Source organism: Ranitomeya imitator, chromosome 1 (assembly GCF_032444005.1).
Source record: "Ranitomeya imitator isolate aRanImi1 chromosome 1, aRanImi1.pri, whole genome shotgun sequence".
Taxonomy (NCBI): Eukaryota; Metazoa; Chordata; class Amphibia; order Anura; family Dendrobatidae; genus Ranitomeya; species Ranitomeya imitator.
Genome location: NC_091282.1, coordinates 156230213 through 156250490, shown reverse-complemented (window position 1 = coordinate 156250490; position 20278 = coordinate 156230213). Strand labels below are relative to the sequence as shown.

General features: G+C 42.7%; 1 protein-coding gene across 3 annotated transcripts in view; it reads left to right on the top strand.

Moving 5' to 3' along the window:
• Nucleotides 1-20278, top strand: part of MCTP1 (multiple C2 and transmembrane domain containing 1) — a 1531547-nt gene that overhangs the window by 1261328 nt on the left and 249941 nt on the right. For 2 of the 3 annotated variants that reach the window (XM_069751881.1, XM_069751897.1), the window contains exon 17: nt 9841-9960. The exons of the other annotated variant lie outside the window; for it this stretch is intronic. In XM_069751881.1, coding sequence (XP_069607982.1) covers nt 9841-9960 — 120 coding nt within the window. The remainder of the gene's footprint in view (nt 1-9840; nt 9961-20278) is intronic. 3 annotated transcript variants of the gene reach the window in all.

Below are 20278 nucleotides of genomic sequence, written 5' to 3'. Positions count from 1 at the left end.
GTGTAATGGTGATATTGATTCCCTCTTCCCATGTGTATAACCTTACATTTATCATTGTTAAACCTCATCTGCCACCTTTCAGCCCAAGTTTCCAACTTATCCAGATCCATCTGTAGCAGAATACTGTCTTCTCTTGTATTAACTGCTTTACATAGTTTTGTATCATCTGCAAATATCGATATTTTACTGTGTAAACCTTCTACCAGATCATTATTGAATATGTTGAAGAGAACAGGTCCCAATACTGACCCCTGCGGTACCCCACTGGTCACAGCGACCCAGTTAGAGACTATACCATTTATAACCACCCTCTGCTTTCTATCACTAAGCCAGTTACTAACCCATTTACACACATTTTCCCCCAGACCAAGCATTCTCATTTTGTGTACCAACCTCTTGTGCGGCACGGTATCAAACGCTTTGGAAAAATCGAGATATACCACGTCCAATGACTCACCGTGGTCCAGTCTATAGCTTACCTCTTCATAAAAACTGATTAGATTGGTTTGACAGGAGCGATTTCTCATAAACCCATGCTGATATGGAGTTAAACAGTTATTCTCATTGAGATAATCCAGAATAACATCCCTCAGAAACCCTTCAAATATTTTACCAACAATAGAGGTTAGACTTACTGGCCTATAATTTCCAGGTTCACTTTTAGAGCCCTTTTTGAATATTGGCACCACATTTGCTATGCGCCAGTCCTGCGGAACAGACCCTGTCGCTATAGAGTCACTAAAAATAAGAAATAATGGTTTATCTATTACATTACTTAGTTCTCTTAGTACTCGTGGGTGTATGCCATCCGGACCCGGAGATTTATCTATTTTAATCTTATTTAGCCGGTTTCGCACCTCTTCTTGGGTTAGATTGGTGACCCTTAATATAGGGTTTTCATTGTTTCTTGGGATTTCACCTAGCATTTCATTTTCCACCGTGAATACCGTGGAGAAGAAGGTGTTTAATATGTTAGCTTTTTCCTCGTCATTTACAACCATTCTTTCCTCACTATTTTTTAAGGGGCCTACATTTTCAGTTTTTATTCTTTTACTATTGATATAGTTGAAGAACAGTTTGGGATTAGTTTTACTCTCCTTAGCAATGTGCTTCTCTGTTTCCTTTTTGGCAGCTTTAATTAGTTTTTTAGATAAAGTATTTTTCTCCCTATAGTTTTTTAGAGCTTCAATGGTGCCATCCTGCTTTAGTAGTGCAAATGCTTTCTTTTTACTGTTAATTGCCTGTCTTACTTCTTTGTTTAGCCACATTGGGTTTTTCCTATTTCTAGTCGTTTTATTCCCACAAGGTATAAACCGCTTACACTGCCTATTTAGGATGTTCTTAAACATTTCCCATTTATTATCTGTATTCTCATTTCTGAGGATATTGTCCCAGTCTACCAGATTAAGGGCATCTCTAAGCTGTTCAAACTTTGCCTTCCTAAAGTTCAATGTTTTTGTGACTCCCTGACAAGTCCCCCTAGTGAAAGACAGGTGAAACTGCACAATATTGTGGTCGCTATTTCCTAAATGCCCAACCACCTGCAGATTTGTTATTCTGTCAGGTCTATTAGATAGTATTAGGTCTAAAAGTGCTGCTCCTCTGGTTGGATTCTGCACCAATTGTGAAAGATAATTTCTTTATGAAAAAATGTATTATTTCTGTAGATGTAACAATTAGAGTAATTATATCATATCGTTTGAAAAAGACATACAATTTTTGGAATATATTTTGTACCTAATATCTCTGGAAGAATTTTCACTACCATGTATTACATGATCGTACTTTGTTATCAGTGGGCATAATATAATATAATAACGGAACAACTATAATCATACAGTTTCTCTGGGCATAGGGTAATATTGCACATCGCTGCAGAAAAATATGTAAATGCCACCACCCTGTCCAGATCACAGGAAGTTACGGTACCTATCCATATCATTTGGAGAGAAATAACTGTGATCTCTACTATTTAGCTCATTTGTTAATGGGGTTGTTCACTCTCAGGAAAGTGGGCCCCAAACTGTGGGAAGTACATAAAATAAAAATTTAAAGAGGTGCTCACCAGGGCCGGCGTCAGCACCCGGGACACCCGGGCAAGTGCCGGGGCCCTGAGCAGGTGGCCCACTCGCCATCAGGGACACAGGCGTGCTATGGGAGTTTGGTGCCGATGCCCACGAATGTACACCCCCCGCCGCTCCAGGTCTCGGCACTTGTGATACTTACCTCTCCCGGTTCCAGCACTGCAGCATCTTCCATCCTCTGACTGTGACGTTCAGGTCAGAGGGTGCGATGACATCACTAGTGTGCTCCCTCTGCCTGAGCAGTCACAGCACAGAGAGCAGAAAGACGCAATACTGAGGAGTCCAGAGCAGCGACAAGCAACGAGAGGTATTTCCTTTTTTTTATATATTTGGAGCAATATATGGCGACTATTGGAAGGGGCCCATATATGGAGCATTATATGGGACTAATTCTATATGGAGTATCTTATGGGGCCAATAATATAATCTTATAGGGTCAATTTAATATGGAGCTTCTTATGGGGCCAATTCAATATGGAGCAGTATATGGGGCCAATTACATATGGATCAGTATAAGTGGCCAATTACATATAGAGCAGTATATGGGGCCAATAATATATGAAGCATCTTATGGGACTAATATGGAGCATTTTATATGGCCAATTATATATGGAGCATTATATGGGGCCCATTATACATGGAGCATCTTATGGGGCCAATTATTTTTGGAGCATTATATGGGGCCAATCATATACTGTAAGGATCATTATATGGGACACATTCTGTAAGGAGCATTATATGGGGCTCATTCTGTATGGAGCATCATATGGGGCCCATTATGTAAGGAGCATTATATGGGGCCCATTCTGTATGGAGTAATATATGGGACTAAGTATACTGTATGGGGCTGATTATATACACTGCATGAAGCATTATATGAGGCCCATTATATATGGAGCAATAGATGGGGCCCATCATATACTGTATGGAGAATTATATGTGGCTCACCATACTGTATGGAGCATTATATGGGGTCAATTCTGTATTATTTATTATTATTATTTATTATTGTAGCGCCATTTATTCCATGGTGCTTTACATGTGAGGAGGGGTATACATAATAAAAACAAGTACAATAATCTTGAACAATACAAGTCACAACTGGTTCAGGAGGAGAGAGGACCCTGCCCATGAGGGCTCACAATCTACAAGGGATGGGTGAGGATACAGTAGGTGAGGATAGAGCTGGTTGTGCAGTGGTTTGGTCGATCGGTGGTTACTGCAGGTTGTAGGCTTGTCGGAAAAGGTGGGTCTTCAGGTTCTTTTTGAAGGTTTCGATGGTAGGCGAGAGTCTAATATGCTGTGGTAGAGAGTTCCAGAGTAGGGTGGATGCACGAGAGAAATCTTGTATGCGATTGTGGGAAGAGGAGATAAGAGGGGAGTAGAGAAGGAGATCTTGTGAGGATTGGAGTTTGCGTGCAGGAAAGTACTGGGAGACGAGGTCACAGATGTATGGAGGAGACACTTTGTGGATGGCTTTGTATGTCATGGTTAGGCTTTTGAACTGGAGTCTCTGGGTAATGGGGAGCCAGTGAAGGGATTGACAGAGGGGAGAGGCCGGGGAATAGCAGGGGGACAGGTGGATTAGTCGGGCAGCTGAGTTTAGAATAGATTGGAGGGGTGCGAGAGTGTTAGAGGGGAGGCCACAAAGAAGGAGGTTACAGTAGTCGAGGCGGGAGATGATGAGGGCATGGACTAGGGTTTTTGCAGATTCTTGGTTTAGGAATGTACGGATCCGTGAAATATTTTTGAGTTGAAGGCGGCAGGAAAAGGAAAGGGCTTGGATATGTGGTTTGAAAGAGAGATCAGTGTCAAGGATTACCCCAAGACAGCGAGCTTGTGGGACTGGGGAGAGTGGGCAGCCATTTACTGTAATGGATAGGTTCGTTGGGGGGGTCGCGTGAGATGGGGGAAAGATGATGAATTCTGTTTTGTCCATGTTAAGTTTCACAAATCTAGCGGAGAAGAAGGATAAAATAGCGGACAGACATTGAGGGATTCTGGTTGGTAGGGTGGTGATATCTGGTCCAGAGATGTAGATCTGTGTGTCGTCAGCATAGAGATGATACTGAAAACCATGAGATTCTATGAGCTGTCCCAGGCCAAAAGTGTAAATGGAGAAGAGCAAGGGCCCTAGAACTGAACCTTGCGGGACTCCGACAGATAAGGGGCGAGGTGAGGAGGTGGTGTGTGAGTGGGAGACTCTGAATGTCCGGTCAGTTAGGTATGATGAAATCCAGGATAGGGCCAAATCTGTGATGCCAAGGGATGAGAGGGTCCGCAGCAACAAGGAATGGTCCACTGTGTCAAAGGCAGAGGACAGGTCCAGGAGGAGAAGGATAGAGTAGTGTCGCTTGCTCTTGGCAGTTAATAGGTCAGTGGTGACCTTAGTTGGGGCAGTTTCAGTGGAGTGGTGTGACCGGAAGCCTGATTGTAAGCAGTCGAAGAGGAAGCAGGAAGATAGATGGGAGGACAGTTCAAGATGGACGTGTTGTTCCAGTAGTTTTGAGGCATAGGTGAGAAGTGATATAGGGCGATAGCTAGATACAGAGGATGGATCAAGAGAGGGCTTTTTGAGGATAGGTGTGATTGAGGCATGTTTAAAGCTTGAGGGGAAAACACCAGTTGTTACTGATACGTTGAAGAGATGGGTTAGGGTTGGGATGAAGACTGGCGAGGTTTGGAATGAAGTGGGAAGGGCTGGTGTGCCAGGGCTGTCTGTTGATTTTACAAGCTTTGGTATGTGTGAGAGGGGCAAGAGATTCCAAAGCTACAGCTATTGTGGTGTTATATAAAGCGGCAGCATCATCCGCATTGTGTAGGGAACTTATGTCTGTGAGACGGAGGAGGGATTCAGAGAGTGAGTGTAGATCAAGGTGTTTAAGATTTCTGCGAGGGTGTGCAAGTTTATGGGGTGGGGATTGTAGACAAGGAGTGGAGAGGGAAGAGAATGTGAGTAGATTGTGGTCAGAAAGAGGAAGAGGTGAGTTAGAGAGGTTAGATAGGGAGCAGAGGCGGGTGAAGATGATGTCCAGTGTGTGACTATCTTTGTGAGTGGCTTCAGAAGACCATTGAGTGAGGCCAAAGGAGGAAGTGAGAGATAGGAGCTTAGTGGCAGCTGAGAGGGAAGTGTCAATGGGAATGTTGAAGTCACCCATGATGATAGTGGGGATGTCCGCAGAAAGGAAATGAAGTAGCCAGCTGGTGAAGTGGTCAAAGAAGGTGGTGGCTGGCCCTGGGGGGCGGCAAATGACAGCCAGTTGGAGGTTGAAGGGGTATTAGATGCGCACAGAGTGCACCTCAAAGGAAGGGAGGGTAACGGAGGGTGGCAGTGGGATGTGGGTGAAGGAGCAGTTATCTGACAGGAGAAAACCAACTTCTCCGCCATGCTTGCTGTTGGGGCGGGGTGTGTGAGAAAGGTGGAAGCCACCATAGGAAAGTGCAGCAGGAGAGGCTGTGTCAGATGGGGTGAGCCAGGTTTCGGTGATGGCGAGGAAGGAAAGTTTTTTAGTAATAAGATCATGGATGTAGGAAAGCTTGTTGCAGACAGAGCGAGCGTTCCACAGAGCTCCTGTTAGTGAGACTAGGGGAAGTGGGGGCCGGGCAAAAGGGTATAAGGTTAGAGAGGTTATGGAAATTTGTGATAGAGTGTGGATGGGAGGTAGAACTGACTGTCGGGATGTGGTGAGGAGGACCAGGATTTGGAGAGATATCACCAGCAGTGGGAAGGAGCAGAGAAAGTATTAGCAGGTGGGAGCAAAAGAGGGCATGAGGGGGCTGTCTGTGCTTTGAGACAGAAAATTGTATGTTGAGGAACAGTTCTGAGGAGGAGGTGAGATGGATGGGGAGGATTGAAGAAGAGATGAACAGTTCCTTACTTGGTGTAGGGATTAGCGGAGTTAGCAGAAAGTGAAGGATTATAGGAGTGAAAGTGAAAATAAACAGAAACATTGTTTACAGTGACTGGCCAGTTACCTTCAGTTCCCTTCTGTATGGAGCAAAATATGAGGCTCATTCTGTATGGAGCACTCTGTGGTGCCCATTTTACTGTATGGAGCATTATATGGGGCTCATTATTCTGTTTGGAGCATAATATGGGGCTCATTATTCTGTTTGGAGCAATATATGGGGCTTATTATTCTGTATAGAGGACTATGTGGTGCCAATTATACTGTAAGGAGCACTATATGGGGCCATTGTACTGTATGGGGCAATATATGGAGCTCATTATTCTGTTTGGAGCAATATATGGGACACATTATTCTGTATAAAGGATTATACTGTCCCATTTCTGAGCTAATGTAGAATGTACAATAGATATCACTCGTGTAATGTAAGAAGTAAGTGAAATCTTTGGCATTGTACTATACCTATATTTCTCTGCCGTATCTGTGCATTATGAATTGTGGTATGTGTTAAAGGGGGCCACCAGGACTCCTTCGCCCAGGGCCCATGAACACCTGGAGCCGGCCCTGGTGCTCACTCTTCCTTTAAGTCTGTATGTCAATTGATTTTTAAGTTAAAGCAATCCTCCACCTTGGGACTGTATATTGCTTTTATACAGCCATCATACTTAGTAATCTCCAAAAATGACCACATCCATTTTACATATTGCCTAAGATTATATCAGCTAGAGAAGGCTCACATGTACTCAGGCATGACTGGGTGGGCTTCCCCATAATGCCTTACAACTATCGCATCACATGGTATAGCACGGCCAATCAAACGTGACGATCATATCCAATAGAAAAGATAAGGCAGGGAAAACATTAGCCATGTTTGGGTGAATCTGGATAGTGAAATGACCTCATAGCTTAGCAATAGGGACAGTGAGAGAAAGCCATAAAACAGTGAATAAGCGTTACAGATTCTGTGTGTACAGCACAGATGTGAAGAACTATTACCATTCACTTACCCATAGTGATACGTGTATGTATGTTGAAGTCACTTTAACATTGCTTAGTCTGTGTTTGCGTTAAAGGGAACCTGTCATCCCCAAAATCGAAGGTGAGCTAAGCCCACCGGCATCAGGGGCTTATCTACAGCATTCTGGAATGCTGTAGATAAGCCCCCTATGTTTCCTGAAAGATGAGAAAAAGAGGTTAGATTATACTCACCCAGGGGCGTTCCCGCTGCAGTCCGGTCTGATGGGTGTCGTGGTCTGGTTCAGCGCCTTCCATCTTCTTACGATGACGTCCTCTTGTCTTCATGCTGCGGCTCCGGCACAGGTATACTTTGTCTGCCCTGTTGAGGGCAGAGCAAAGTACTGCAGTGCGCAGGTGCTGGGAAAGGTCAGAGAGGCCAGGCATCTGCACACTGCAGAACTTTGCTCTGCCCTCAACAGGGCAGACAAAGTATGCCTACGCCGCAGCCGCAGCATGAAGACAAGAAGAGGGCGTCATCGTAAGAAGATGGGAGGCCCCGGACCGGACCGTGACGCCCATCGGATCAGACCGCCTGCCCAGGTGTGTATAATCTAACCTCTTTTTCTCATCTTTCAGCTTACATCGGGGGCTTATCTACAGCATTCCAGAATGCTGTAGATAAGCCCCTGATGCGGTGGGCTTAGCTCACCTTCGATTTTGGGGGTAACAGGTTCCCTTTAAAGAGCCTTAGAATGATTGAATACAGTTCTAGAAGACCTTAGGGTGTCATACTTGTCTTTTCAAGGCAACTGGAGTACTTGAGATTTGAGGCAATTTGATTCACCACAAATTGAATTTTTTTTAAATAAATTATTGAAGTTTGCAAATCTGAATTTCAAAATATTTGCTCATCATACTGTGCTCAATACACCCTCTTTGAAAAGTAAGATTTTAATAGATATCTCACTGAACACAACAACTTCCAAATATTTGACAGAACTGAGTTTCATAGTCCACGTCTTTTTAACTCATGAGTCATGACATGAAAGTAAGGTTAATAATATAACTTCATTACAAAATCTTCAGTTTTACTCAAATTATTTGTTGCAAAAATGAATACACTACACACCAAACTACTACATCTAGTATTTTGTATGACCTCCATGATTTTTCAGGGCAGAACCAAGTCTAAGTATGGAATGAAAAAGTTGGCGACATATTGCAACATCTATATTTTTCCATTCTTCTAGAATGACCTCTTTGAAGCCTGGTTACTGTATGGATGATTGATGCTCAACTTGTCTCTTCAGAATTCCCCAAAGGTGTTGAATTGGAGTCAGATCAGGAGCCACTAAATCACTTTTACTCTGTTCTTCTTCAGAATTGCTACCGATGTGTGTTTTAGATCATTTTCATGTTGGAAAAGAGCATGTCTTTCAAAAACTTAGTGCAGCAGATGAAAGACACATAATGCTTTCCTTTGAAATCAAAGGATGTTCAGCAATGCCATCAGCTCATAACTGGTAGCAATCAGTGGGCCCACCTACCACGATAAACCATTTGGAGAAGTCTGGCAAGAAGTGATCGTTATGAAAGAATTGCATCCAAAAACCAAACCTTCAAGATGGAAACAAGGCCAAGCAACTCAACTGCACACAAAAACATATGAACTGGGATACAGAAAAATAACAGCAAGTGTTCAGAACTGCTCAGTCTAAAAGAAAAATATTTGACTCCAAGGCCACGTTCACAAGGTGAGTATTTGGTGAGTTTTTTACCTCAGTATGTGTGCGCCAAATCAAAGGAAAAGTATTAATAGAAACTTGTCACCACTTCTGTATTTATCACCCACTCCTGGTTTTGGTTTACAAATACTGAGATAAACAAGTCACCAAATACTGAACATGTACACGTGACTTAACAGAAGGCAATTTGTCGCCAAAAGGCTGGAAAGCAGTACAACAATGAGTGTCTGCAAGAAACAGTGAGTCTTGGTGGAGGTTCCTTCCAAGCTTGGAGCTACATTTCAGCAAACAGATTTGGGAATTTGGTCAGGATTAATGGTATCCTCAATGCTTAAAAATTCAGGCACATACTTATCCATCATGTGATAATATCAGGGTGACATCTGACTGGCTTCAGATTTATTCTGCAGGAGGAAAATGATCACAAATATAAAGCCAATGAATGTAATTAAGAACCATCTTCAGCATAGAGAAGAACATGGAAGTGATTATATGGTCCCATAAAGCTCTAATCTCAATATCATTGAGTCTGACTGGGATTACATGAAGAGACAAAAGGATTTGCTAACGCTTACATCCACAGAAGTCGTTATGATGTTTGGAACATCTGCCTGCCAAGATCCTTCAAAAACTGTGTATAAGTGTACCTAGAATAATTGATACTTTTATGCTATTTTGAAGGCAACAGGTGGTCACACCAAATTTTAATTTGATTAAGATTTTTCTTTTGTTCATTCACTTTACATATTGTTAATTTATAAAAAATAAACTATTAATACTTCTGTATTTGACTGTATTTTTTACTTTGCATCATGTTCTCCACCCCTGCCTATAACGTTTGCACAGTGCTATATATATATATATATATATATATATATATATATGTGTGTGTGTATATATATATATCTATATATATGTATATATATGTATATATATATGTGAATTACTGCAGTGCTGAAATTAAGAATTGTAACCTACTTAGTTATATTATTTTTCAGTGAATTTTGGACTTCTACATCTGTGTTAGCGTTTGATACATTGGAATCTATTCAGAATGTTTAATTTCTCCTATCCTGTAATATACATTAGAAACGTATCAGCTGCAGATAACATTTGATACAATAGCTTGCATTTCTGTGTCTGCAGATCTTTCTCCTTGTGGTCTGGAATTTTGAGCTGTACATGATCCCATTGGCTTTTTTGCTGTTATTGGCTTGGAACTATTTCTTAATCATATCAGGAAAAGATAACAGGACACAGGATATGGTGAGTGATACTTATCACATCTTCTTCAGAAAATGTAAGCATGGTCCATGTTTGTCTTGAATTGAACAAGAAATATATGTAGAAATTGCAAAACAATTGCGACGTAAAGTAAAGCCTTCAGTCTGTGACATTTATCCATAATTGTGGTTTTACAATTTTATGCATAATGCTTATTTTATTTATAATGCTTAGTGGAGAGCGGACCTTACACACAAGACTAGTAATCATCTAACAGCTCCGATCTCTCCATAATCGTGTTTGACTCATCTAGTTATTTCAGAAGTGGAGATGATCATTATTTAGACACATCTGGTTCTGCTCTCACCTCTTAGGAGCAAAAAGGAATCTGATTTGGACAACATTCATACTAGATTGTGCCACCCCAGGTTGCCATTAGCTTATTAGGGAATCCCATCAAATCAATAAAATTTATGAACAAAAATCTAATCACTGTGTGCGAGTTATTGGTAGTCACTGTAGATCTGATACTTTCCATTAATCACTGATGGCACAAATAGGGCACAAAGTGAACATGGCATCCACTAGATATATTAGGAAAGAAAGTAACAGGCTTTTTTGAATGAATGCCTACTTTTTCCTCACTCAGAAAAGAGATAAAAGCTACTGTATAAGGATAGTTTTCACATGACCCCCAGGTGTTGATATGACATCAGTTGACATCACACAGTTATTTTACAATGTCATGTCAAACTATTTGATGATGTCACATTGGCGGGACAGATAGAGGACTATGCGTCTAGGATAGGTAAAGTAAGTTCCTTCACCCATTATTCATACTACATACTGTATATAGCAGCAGCAAATCCAGAGGAAACTAAGGCAACTAAATAGAAGAGGATCTACAGTTTCAAGCTAAACTCCACTTTACACTGATGAGGGGTAAATACCCTGAAACAGGCTTTCTTTAGAGGAGTTTCTGGCAGGTAATGTAGCAAGATTTGCTAAAATGTCTGAAATTGACTTGGGTAGCTTTCTCTCTTGGATGGCATTTGCTATATATTTTCTTTCAATCTAAAAATGTTCATCCCTGACATTGTCAAAAGACTAAAAGAATCTAATTTTCTTGGCACAGTAATAGGTTAATACTAAAAGTGTATACTTCACTGTGCTATATTGCGGATATTTCAGTGCATTATTTTCACTCTGATTTCTTATCTGACATCTGTATTAGCAAGTAATGTGCTTTAGTAATTGCTGTCTAGATACCAATTTACATGATTTTTGGTAATAAAGTGCTATTGAAATAGCCTGGTGTTTGCAGATTATATTGACAGAATAATAAGGTTATGTTAGTGGTTGTCTTAGTTTATAGTTTTGTAGTTATAGTTTGAGGTAGACATAATATATAGTCGTATATTAACTTTTCTCTTCCCATGACATATCCCAAGATGAGTGATGTGAGATAACTAAGGCTATGTGCGCACGTTGATTATTTGCTTGCAGAAATTTCTGCAAGGTTTCTGGATCTTTTGGCAGGAAAAAGGCTGTGGCAAAAACCCGCATTTTTGCCGCTTTTTTTGTATGCGTTTCTTGCATCCGTTTTGTACAGCAATGAAAGCCTTTTTTAGCTAAATAAAGATATTTAAAAAATAGTTTTGTGATGTAATTTCTTGGTTCAACACCACCTTTTTCATGCTGATGCAGTGGCATTAGGGTAATGGTATTAGGGCTTGGTGTCAGCAGCTGTCATTGACACCAAGCCCTATGCTTAGTAATGAAAAGGTGTCAGCTTGACACCCTCATTACTAAGCTGATAAGTAAACACAAACACACACACAAACATGCACATTGTCACTAGCCTATATAGGAGCGCTAACAGAACTAACCTACATAGGCTGTAACCAAACAGCAACTGTTAATTTTAAAGAAAAAAAATACATGGGCTCCCGTGTAATTTTAGTAACCAGCAGAGGGAAAGATGAAGGCTGATGTTAATATTCTGGGAAGGAGCCAATAGCCATACAGGTTCCCAGGCTATTAATATCAGGTCACAGCTGTTTGCTTAGCCTTTTGTTGTGAATTCCGCTCTTGGGCTCCCTCCGGTGGTTGTAAGTGGCACTTTTGTGAGTTCTGCTCTTGGGCTCCCTCCGGTGATTTTAAGTGGAATGGCTGCTCGTTGGATTTAGCAGTCTGCAGCTGCTTCCACTGATTGTCTTTCTGCTCGGCTATTTATGCCTGGCTCTTTCCTTCAGCCAGTGCCACTTGTCAATGGTTCCTGGTTGGATTCACATCTCTCTTGGATTTCCCTGATATCCTGACCAGTTCAGCAAAGATAAGTTCTTGCTTGCTCTTTTCTGTCCACATGTTGTGGACTTATTCGTTCTGTGCATTCTATGTTTTGTCCAGCTTGTCAGTATGGATTAATTCAGTTAAGCTGGAAGCTCTGGGAAGCAGATTTACCCTCCACACCTTTAGTCAGGTGTGGAGATTTTTGTAAACTCTGTGTGGATTTTTGTAGTTTTTAATGCTGACCGCACAGTATTCTATCCTGTCCTATCTATCTAGCTAGACTGGCCTCCTGTGCTACATCCTGGTTTCATTCTGTGTATGTCTTTTCCCTCTCCACTCACAGTCATTACTTGTGGGGGGCTATCTATCCTTTGGGGATTTTTCTCTGAGGCAAGATAGTTTTCCTGTTTCTATCTTTAGGGGTAGTTAGTTCTCAGGCTGTGACGAGGTGCCTAGGGAGTGACAGGAGCATCCCACGGCTACTTCTAGTGTTGTGTTGAGCTTAGGGACTGCGGTCAGTATAGGTACCACCTCCTTCAGAGCTCGTCCCATGTTGCTCCTAAACCACCAGTTCATAACAGCCTTTACTGGCTAATTTACTGGGGGACTCGAGAAAAAAATTGACATAGGGTCCCCTATAAAATCTAACCAGCAAAGGCTAGGCAAACAGCTGAGGGCTGATATTAATAGCTTGGAAGGGGCCATGGATATTGGTCCCAACCCAGACTAAAAACATCAGCTCTCAGCTACCCCAGAAAAGTTGCATCTTTAAGATGCGCTAAATCTGGCGCTTAGCCTTGCTCTTCCCACTTGCCCTGTAGCGGTGACAAGTGGGGTTTCATATTTGGGGGGTTGATGTCACCTTTGTATTGTCAGGTGACATCAATTCCACAGGAGAGGCATCTATAAGACACCTATCCATTAGTAACCCCATAGTGATATTGTATTTAAACACAAGCACCCAGAACAAAGTCCTTTATTTGAAATAATGACACAGACTCCTTTATTGAATCTTAATTAAACCATACTCAACGAACGCCTAATCCACCGGAGCCAACGTCTTCTCTAACAAAAAAAATATGTGTGTATATTATTTATATCTATTTCATTTTATTTCGATATTCAATGAATGTTTTGTACTTTGGTTTAGAGACAGAAAGAACCTGCATTTCTACATTTCATATAAATAAAAGTGTTCTGCTGCTCTCAGCCAGGCTTGAACACATTTTTTTAAGTCGATCCTCAGTCTAGGCACATATTTTAATTATTTGCCGTAGCATCATGATACAGCAGAGCAGTATTGTATAGTGCCAAAAATAGAGACATCTTAATATCTTTGCTGGCTGCTCAGTTTGCTAGCCAGAGGCATAAAATGGATAGCAGTCACAGATAGTTCTTGCTATGGTCTGATTGCAGCAGCGCTAGAGATTTTATTAGATATGAGCATATGGCAGAATGTTAGAGTAACTGTCCTTTCATTTACAGCAGTCTGTGCTACTGTCTCTTCTCTCTGGGCTTCTTCGCTTTTTTACAATGACTCACTGATTTCTGCAAATATTACAGACTAGATGGTAGCCCGATTCTAACGCATCGGGTATTCTAGAATATGTATGTAGTTTATTTATGAAGATTTTAGAATAATACATTGAATACACAGGATTGTGTATTGACAGACAGCGCCTGTCGCCGATTGTTTGCAGCCGACCACGTAGTATATAGCACAGCCACGTAGTATATAACAGCCCACGTAGTAAATAGCACAGCCACGTAGTATATTGCACAGCCACGTAGTATATAACAGAGCCACGTAGTATATAGCACAGCCACATAGTATATAGCACAGCTCACGGAGTATATAGCACAGCCCACGGAGTATATAGCAGGGCCACATAGTATATAGCACAGCCACATAGTATATAACACAGCCCACGGAGTATATAGCACAGCCACGTAGTATAGAGCACAGCCCACGGAGTGTATAACAGCCCACATAGCATATAACACAGCTTACGCAGTAAATAACAGCCCACGCATGCAGTATATAACACAGGCCACGTAGTGTATAGCACAGCCCACATAGTGTATAGCACAGCCCACGTAGTATATTGCACAGCCCATGTAGTACATTGCACAGCCCACGTAGTACATTGCACAGCCCACGTAATATATTGCCCAGCCCATGTATTATATTGCCCAGCCCACGTAGTATATTGCACAGCCCACGTAGTATATAGCAATGTGGGCTTCATATCCCTGTAAAAAAAAAAAAAAAAGAATTAAAATAAAAAATAGTTATATACTCACCTTCCGTTGGCCCCAGGATCTAGGAAGCGTTTACCGATGTTCCTCGCGCCCTCCAGTCTCAAGAGTGCATTGCGGTCTTACGAGATTATGACGTAGCAGTCTCGCGAGACCGATACGTCATCATCTCGCGAGATCGCAATGCATAAGCGGTCACCGGAGCGTCGCGAGGAGCGGGAAAGGCCTGTTGTAGATCCGAGGGGTGGTGAGTATATAACGATTTTTAATTTTTTTAATTATTTTTAACATTAGATCTTCTTACTATTGATGCTGCATAAGCAGCATCAATAGTAAAAAGTTGGTCACACAGGGTTAATAGCAGCGTTAATGGAGTGTGTTACACCGCGGCATAACGCGGTCCATTAGCGCTGCCATTAACCCTGTGTGAGTGCTGACTGGAGGGGAGTATGGAGCGGGCACTGACTGCAGGGAGGAAGGAGCGGTCATGTTGCCGCCGGACTGTGCCCGTCGCTGATTGGTCGTGGCAATGGTCGTGGGCGTTTTGCCATGACCAATCAGCGACTTGGATTTCCATGACAGACAGAGGCCGCGACCAATGAATATCCGTGACAGACAGACAGAAGGACAGAAAGACGGAATTGATCCTTAGACAATTATATAGTAGATGACCTTATACATGTGATCCCACTGTATTACTGTGAATGTATTGTAAGGTGCTCCGGTTTAATTATGTAATAAAACTGTTGCAGATTTGAAAGTATCTAATTGTCCTGAGTTGTAATATAAAATCGAACACATCGCCCAAAGTATTGCATGTCATTCGTACTAATGGGGCTCACATATGGTGAAAACATTTGCGTCTTCTCAGGTTCCAGGAGTGGGACGGCAATATTCGCTCTACATATTATTAACCTTCTAGTCATTGGACGTATGTAAAAATAATATATATCTCATCTTTTTTTTCTTTGCAGCACGATAATTTATTTTCCTTCTTGAAAATGACTAATTAGGCATGGTGATGTCAACACACCAAACATTTTTAATTATGCTTGAAGAGAATCTTTCAACAGTTTGTTCATATTTAACTGGTCACATGATGGAATAGTGACTGCAGAGCTTAGTAAAACATAGATTTTATTTTCTCATTTCTCCTCTCCCCTGCGGAATTCTCCTCATTGACCTCACTGCGGAGTTGAGTGTGATTTCAAAGTGCCAGGATTAGAGCAAAGCTGAATGTGATTACTTACACCTATTATGCAAATTGCCTTTTCAGAGAAAAAGAGGACTTGAACTCTATAGCGCCACTTATTGGAAGTAGCAATCCTATAAGTCACAATCAACCCTTTAACTAGTCGTGCAATATTCCTCACCTACTGTATTCTCACCCATCCCTTGTAGATTGTGAGCCTTCGCGGGCAGGGTCCTCTCTCCTCCTGTACCAGTTATGACTTGTATTGTTTAAGATTATTGTACTTGTTTTTATTATGTATACCCCTCCTCACATGTAAAGCACCATGGAATAAATGGCGCTATAACAATAAATAATGATAAAAATAATAAATATGACTTAGGATTAAAGCCAAATCAGTATCTCAATTCGCAGACAGGGCGTTTCGGGCTGTTGGCCCTCATCAGTGCGAAGCATGAGAACTAATTTGGCTAGGTGAGAGGCTCTGGACTGGGGTCTAAGGGGTAAGGTTTCTCTTTACAGAGAGTGACATACCAGCTCTGGCTTGTCAAGGTAAGGAGGCTTATTCGCCGTGCAATGCTCCTCTGGGAAATGTAATATGCAAATTGCCTCTTCAGAGAAAAAGAGGACTTAAACTCTATAGCGCCACTTATTGGAAGTAGCAATCCTACAAGTCACAATCAACCCTTAATGAGTCTTGCAATTACATACACCTTTCATCTCTCAGCTGAGCTGGCAGCACTGTGTAAGAACAGTTGTAACTGCAGAGATATTTGTAAGGTGACAAAGCTCAGCTCTGCTGTACTACGGGGCTGTTGGGTACTAGGTACCGGGTCTGGCGGTACTTAAAGGAGTGGTCACGGCAGCGGTGACCCGGTCCGTGGCCCTGGGCATCCAGTTAAAGGGGATGAATGAAAGTGAATAATAAAGTCTATAAAGGATAATGTTCGTGACGCCACCTTGGTACTCGGCAATAAAAGTGTTAGCTGATGCTGCTGTACAGTCCTCTGGGGACAGATGGCAATTGCAGGTGAGTTGTTATAGCTCTCCACAGGTAGAGCTTATTCCCCAGGCCAGTTAGTGGTGTGAGTGGCAATGTTGCTAGTGACAGGTAGAGGAGCAGAGTAGGTGATGCCGGAAAGAAGTGATAGGACACAGCATGTTGCAGTTCTACTCACAGTTCAGGCTCCCCAGCCGGGGTGCTGTGTCCTCCAGGAAACTCTCCGGCAAGTTGGGCACCTGTCCAGAACTTCTTTTATATGTCTCTCATGGCCATCTTTCTGCGCTGGCTACCTCCTCTCCTGCCCTGCGCTTGCCACCCAGTGTCCCAAGTTGGTGAACCTGGGTTTTGTCGGGTGATGTACTCTCTGTCCCCTGGACCCTCTGTGTTCAGCTTTTCAGCGAGTAGGTGCAAATGTGGCTGCTGCACCTACAGGCACAGCTGCCTTCGTATTGCTAGCTGGAGCATGAAGTTTTCCCACTAGTTCAGGGGCCGGTTCCCCTACTGCGGCCTGGTTCCTTCACTGACGCAGGTCAGATTAGATATGGGCCCCTCCTTTTCAGTTTCTCTGGAGCTTCAGACCCAAACGTCTGTTCAGCTCCCCTTCCTCTCAGCATCTCCCTCTCACTAATTCTCTCTATGTCACTCCCCCCTTCTAATATCTTCCCCATCCACTCCCCAACACCCTTTTCTATCCAGACTGGGATGAGGCCATCCTCCCTAAGGGTATACCCAGATGCCCCGTCTAAACTGGTATGTGTTGGGTGCGAGTGTTAGAGTTCTGTACAATGTTCCCTCCTTACCAGAGAGTTGGGATGAGATGCAGTACCTCTGTGGCATCTGAACCTTCAGGGGTGCCACATTTACTCTTCCCCAAACTGAATGTCGTCAGATGAAAGCTGAAAAGTGTATGTAATCACACTTTGTCTAATCTCCTCACAGCTACATGTAAGTACATTGCGGGTAAAGCAGTCTGTCATTGCACGGTGGCTCAGTGGTTAACACTGCAGCCTTGCAGCTCTGGAGTGCTGGATTCAAATCCCACCAAGGACAACATCTGCAAGGAGTTTGTTTGTTCTCCCCGTGTTTGCGTGAGTTTCCTCCGGTTTCCTCCCACACTCCCAAAGACATACTGATAGAGAATTTAGATTGTGAGCCCAATCGGGGACAGCGATGATAATGTGTGCAAACTGTAAAGCACTACGGAATATGTTGGCGCTATATAAGAATAAAGATTATTATTATTAAAGAGAAACCTGCTCCAAGCTACTGTGGGGGCGTGTTTTTTGCTCAGTATGTTGCTGCCTGCATATGATTGGTGAACATCATGCAGGGTGTGACAGGGTCACTGGCACAGTATATTAGGGGGGATATGTGTCACTGCACATAGTGGTGTCATTGATGTAAAACCAGAGTATTTTCCTCCAGCACACTACATTTTGTGAGAGTTTAATTAAAGGGAACCTGTCACCCCCAAAATCGATGGTGAGGTAAGCTCACCGTCATCAGGGGCTTATCTACAGCATTCTGTAATGCTGTAGATAAGCCACCGAGGTTACCTGAAAGAGGAGAAAAAGAGGTTAGATTATACTCACCCAGGGGCGGTCCCGCTGTGGTCTGGTCAAATGGGTTCTCAGGTCTGCTCCGGCGCCTCCCATCTTCATTCCATGACATCTTCTTCTGGTCTTCACGCCGCGGCTCCGGCGCAGGCGTACTTTGTCTGCCCTGTTGAGGGCAGAGGAAAGTACTGCAGTGCGCAGGCGTCGGGCCTCTCTGACTTTTCCGGCACCTGCGCACTGCAGTACTTTCCTCTGCCCTCAACAGGGCAGACAAAGTACGCCTGAGCCGGAGCCGCGGCGTGAATACCAGAAGAGAACCTGAGACACCCATTTGTCCAGACCGCAGCGGGACCGCCCCTGGGTGAGTATAATCTAACGTCTTTTTCTCCTCTTTCAGGTAACATCGGCGGCTTATCTACAGCATTACAGAATGCTGTAGACAAGCCCCTGATGACGATGAGCTTACCTCACCATCGATTTTGGGGGTGACAAGTTCCCTTTAAAGTTGCATACATGGGCTGGTTTTAGATGAACATCTACAGAGTGGGTGGGAAGATGTCCAACATATCTCCGCCCGCAGATTCGGCACAGCCGTATTCTAACAGGACTTGTGTGATGTCACCGTCATGTGATCAGTCTGTGTTGTTATTTTTGGAGAGGAAAGACTCCAAACTATGGCTCCAGGTGAAGCTGAAAACACATGGTGGTCTGAGAGGGCAACTCCCTCAGACAATTTGACTTTGTTATACAGTAGTTATCTTTTTATTTTGCCAGAAAGTCCATGTTTACTTTGCTGAACTATGCTGTGGTTTATGCTGTTCTACAATAAACCAGCAGGTGTTTTACCACAAGAAGCGTTCCTTTGTCTACCTTGGGAACCAGCTGAGTGAGTCAACTCCTCACAAGAGGAAGAAGTACATATCCTCAGAGACAAATCCCTGCTAACGATCAGTTGAAATATAAGGCTAGGTTCACATTCCGTTTTAGCGGTCCGTTAGACGGACTACATTACACCGCAGCATAACGCGGTGTAACACAGTCCGTTAATGCCGCCATTATGCCCTATATCGGATGATTCGCTAGCGCATGCCCACAATGGGCGTGCGCTAGCGATGTGCCGTCATTGAGTGACGGACTCTGGGACGCGGGCTGCAGCGTTTCTGGGTCCGTCACTGCTAGCTCAGATAGAGCATCTGCTAGCTCTATCTGCGCTAGCGGTATGACAAGTCTTGCATTAACAGCAGCCCATTAACGCATGTGTTGAACGGGCTGCTGTTATCACAGTGTGAACCTGGCCTAACATAAATTATAACCTAAACTTTACACGCTAATATCTCCGCAAAGGGGAAAGGAAATAAAAAAAACTAAATTTTTTTATTTAGCTCTCCAGCCACTATTCCATGATGTGCCCTATTACGTAAAACATGGGTTAGTTTATGAAAATAGAAAATATTTCATTAGCATTAAATGAAAAATCTAACCAGATTAAAAAGATTATATAAAACACAATGACAGAAAATACAAAAATAGCATATAAAATGTAGAAGGGCAGAGGAAAAGCATTAAATGACAGTTTAAAGGGAACCTGTCAGCAGGATTGTGCACAGTAACCGACAAACAGTGTCAGGTCAGTGCCATTATACTGATTAAAATGATACCTTGGTTGATGAAATCCGTCTTGTGGTTGTTCTTTAATCTGTATTTTCAGTTTTTAGTTGATGATATGCTCGGGTCCCAGGGCGGGCCTGGAGGGGGGTCTTTATGTGGTGCTCTGATTAGATATTCATAATGCAGACTGCTGACAGGACACTGATCCCTCACTGACCTGCCCCCTAGTTTGCATAATGAATATCTGTACATACTTAAAGAAAACCTTCTGCATGCGGGTGTCGGCCATGGCATCTCCTTTGCAGCATAACCGCATGTTTTATGTGCCATAATAAGTGTTCTTCATGTTATTCAGCTAGAAACAAAATCAATTTGAAAATGCACCGCAAGGACAGGCAGTAATGACATCCTAAGTACAGGCCATCAATGTTAACCGCTTTTTGACATCTG